Raw genomic sequence first — 3,421 nt, forward strand, 5'->3', positions numbered from 1 at the left:
TTTTTTTTAAATTTAAACAATAATGTTTAAACACTCCAAACATTGAAAAAGTTGTTTCTTTGGTATCTTTGGTAGATCTGAAAAAATTCAGCGATACATACATGTCAAAATTTTCTAACCTCAAAATATTTTTCTACTGCTTTACCGTCATATTTTTCGAAGAATGAGAAAACAAGAATTCGACTTCGTAGTACGATGAGGGCAGCACCTGATAATTTCGTATCACACGCTTACCCGCGTTGTCGCTATATGTTCATTCATTTATGTACATTTTTGTAAACGAGGATAGTTTTTTTTATTCATAAATACATGTATATCATTGTACTGTATTGATATGTATATTATTTCAGTAGAATATATTATAATTGACAGGTTATGTTAAAAATATTTCTCCGTATTTCTTCTACATTACAAGTATTGGAAGTGATATATTTTTAAACATTTTACATTATTTATGATACAAACTGCACTATTTTGAAACTAATTTAATTGATTTAGAAATTATACAATTCCTTTATCTTTTAACAACTTTTACTTGATATCTTCGCTTATTGCATTTACTACATTTCAAATATACTTAATTTCGCGTGCTCACTTTTGCAATATGGCTGGTTGTGGTGGAGCTGATTTTTATTGGTTAACTGTTTTTTAGTTGCGTGTGGCTAGACCGTGTATTCTTAGATCATGGTAGAAGCTACAACGAAGTTCTCTCGGTGTGCGTTACTGAATACTGGCTTCTTGGAAGCTGGAAAGAAACCAAAAATAAGAAGAATAATATAACCTATCTTTCCTCGAGAGACATACAACTCAAATTTCTTGCCACAAATATTTTTATATAAATTGCTTTTATAAACGAACTTTGTTCCGAATCGGACTAAATAATTGAGCCTTAGTATTTAACAATGTTTAAGAAGTAGGTTTTATCCTAACCATATCAAATAACCTATATGTATATTGTATAGCTGAATTACGGCTTTAATAGTTTGCTTTAATTCTTTCTTAGATTTGATGAAAAGGAGAGCGTCTCAGGAGTGCAGCAACTAAAATCTTCGGTTCAAAAAGGAATCCGATCAAGATTATTGGAACTTTATCCTTATTTAGAAGGTTATGCGGATCAGATCATTCCAAAAAAAGACTCATTCAGGATAGTGAAATGGTACGCTTTTATCCTTACCTTTCAATGTAGCGACCTCTTCCAAATATAAAGTAAGTGTGCCAGTTATCGGAAACTTAAGACGAATTTCAGATTTCAAATGCTTAAAAAACGATATTAAACATATTTAAAGCTTATGAAATGGGTTTTTTCGAATAAAACGTGACTTTAGAAAAGTAAATTACTCATTACTTGTAACATATCCTCTTAGAATGAATATTATAAGAATTTCGAAGGTATAAATACGAGAATGCATGGGGGAATCGGCAAGTTAGACATCTGGCTGCTTCAGTTATCGGCACTTCGATGTGTGAGTGATCGGCAATAGCGTGTAGGAAAAAACATTTTTGCTGAGGACGAAGAACATAACAGCTTACCATATATAAAATACTGCCTATCTGCCGACAACCTATGCATTCACGAAGATTGGCACAATATGCAATTAAGTTGATGTCAGTTATGGAGAAGTTTGAAATTAACAGTGAGTTATCCAACGTAAAAATAATGTGTTGGCCCTAAAAAGGGCCGTTTGGTATTTTTAAAACGGCAGGTTATTTAATAAGGTCAGTCATTTTTTTCTATTTGATGCAACTCTCTCTGGCAAAAGTTTTCAACCATATCTAAAGCAGCAAAGATTGTGTTCGGCACATCACTTTGTTCAAAAAGAAACCTGCGAGCAATTGTTAAACCAACTTCAGCATCTCGTCATCAGATTTTGAAGGTTCTTGTGCCTTTATACTATCCAATATCTCACTATCTGCAGGTTCACTAGCAAAAATGACATTAGTATTTACATCAATGAAATCTTCAAAAGTTACTTCTGTGAAGCCCAACATTCTTTGTAGACCATCCCACTCTTCAGAAGTACCATCCGATAAAGTTTCGTCTTGTTCTTGTGTTGCAAGATTTTCCACGTCAGTTTTCACGAAGTCAGCCTTCCGAGAAAGGCGCGAATTGTGATTTAAATTTGAAAGTAACAGGAATGTGAAACTGAACGGAACGAAAAATGGCGAATAGAGCTCCTGTTTGTATGATTATATAAAAAGGTTAAATAAGTAGGTTATTGTTTTTAAAGAATTGTAAGATAAGAAGAAAAGCTTTGTTTTTAGGATTGTAGAGGAAAGGTACTATACGGAACGATGGTAAGCCATGGCCAAATAGGTCACGCTTTATTAGCTTGGAGTAAATTCTCCGGACCTAGGCTATTTGTTCCCCCTCCCTGGCCTTGAGCAATCTTTTTATAATTCTCCGCCGGTAATTCACTTTAAGGTTCTTAATGATTCCTTGATCTATTGGCTGCAAAGAATGAGATGTTTTCATGCGTTTCCAATGTGGTTGGAAACAAGAATTTTCACCAGCAGACAAAATCTTCTCCTTGTCCTTGATGATGGATGTCAGAGAGTTGGCGGGAATCTTGAAATCTGCAACAATATCCTTCTTCCTTTTAACTTCTTTCTCGACACATCGAATGAGTTTTACTTTCGAACTCAATGATAATGTTGTATACTTGATTTTCTTCATACTCTCAAAATTGTTAAGGTCTAAGTCCTATCAACATTGAACTATACAAGCACACAGTCATCATTTATATTAGCAGCCCCACTCTTGTCACACACCAACTCCCACCACTCGCAACGAACCAATCACATACAACCGCATAAGTTATAAATATGAGTTCGTCGCACTTGTTACTTAGTCGTTGCTGTACTTCGAATTATAGAGGTTATCATCGCGGCGGGGTTATTATAATTCGAATTATCAAGAAATTCGAATGATCCAACTTCGAATTATCCAGAACTATTAACATGGGAAACATCAGGTTTCAGCCGGGGCAAAAAAAAAGTTCCAAACATCGAATTTTAGAGGTTCGAATTATTGAGGTTTCACTGTAACTCTAATTATATGCCATCTTGAAATGTCAGATAATAGGGTATTGAGGAAAAACATGCTAAAAAATGTATTATCTAAGAACTTAGAGAAGTGTGCCAACAATTTAAATCTATATAAAAAATGTCTAAATCAGTTCGAAAACTTTCTATGTAGAAACAAGTCTGCCCTACCGATAGAAATCTCTGAGTATTCTCAAGCGAAATAGCCTGGCCCATTTGTGTCTATAAGCAGAGTCGATTTGAACGATTTAGTCTTTAAGATAGTCTGAGTGATTTGGGTCCTTTTTAAGGTCCGTTTAGTGGTTCTTTTAAGAATGGTGCGACGGTAATATAATGTTCCTTTTGTATTCGTCACGTACCGGGCGGGCAGAGTTATTTA

The 3,421-nt window shown here is 34.5% G+C and overlaps 1 protein-coding gene across 1 annotated transcript in view; it reads left to right on the top strand.

Annotated features, from left to right (window-relative positions):
* The first annotated feature begins 688 nt into the window (after positions 1–688).
* The window catches only part of LOC117170161 (malignant T-cell-amplified sequence 1 homolog), a 23,821-nt gene continuing 21,088 nt past the window's right edge, over positions 689–3,421 (top strand). The window contains exons 1-2 of the mRNA XM_033356724.1: positions 689–913; positions 1,004–1,156. Coding sequence (XP_033212615.1) covers positions 903–913; positions 1,004–1,156 — 164 coding nt within the window. The 5' untranslated portion in view covers positions 689–902. The remainder of the gene's footprint in view (positions 914–1,003; positions 1,157–3,421) is intronic.

Source organism: Belonocnema kinseyi, chromosome 3, assembly GCF_010883055.1.
Source record: "Belonocnema kinseyi isolate 2016_QV_RU_SX_M_011 chromosome 3, B_treatae_v1, whole genome shotgun sequence".
Taxonomy (NCBI): domain Eukaryota; kingdom Metazoa; phylum Arthropoda; class Insecta; order Hymenoptera; family Cynipidae; genus Belonocnema; species Belonocnema kinseyi.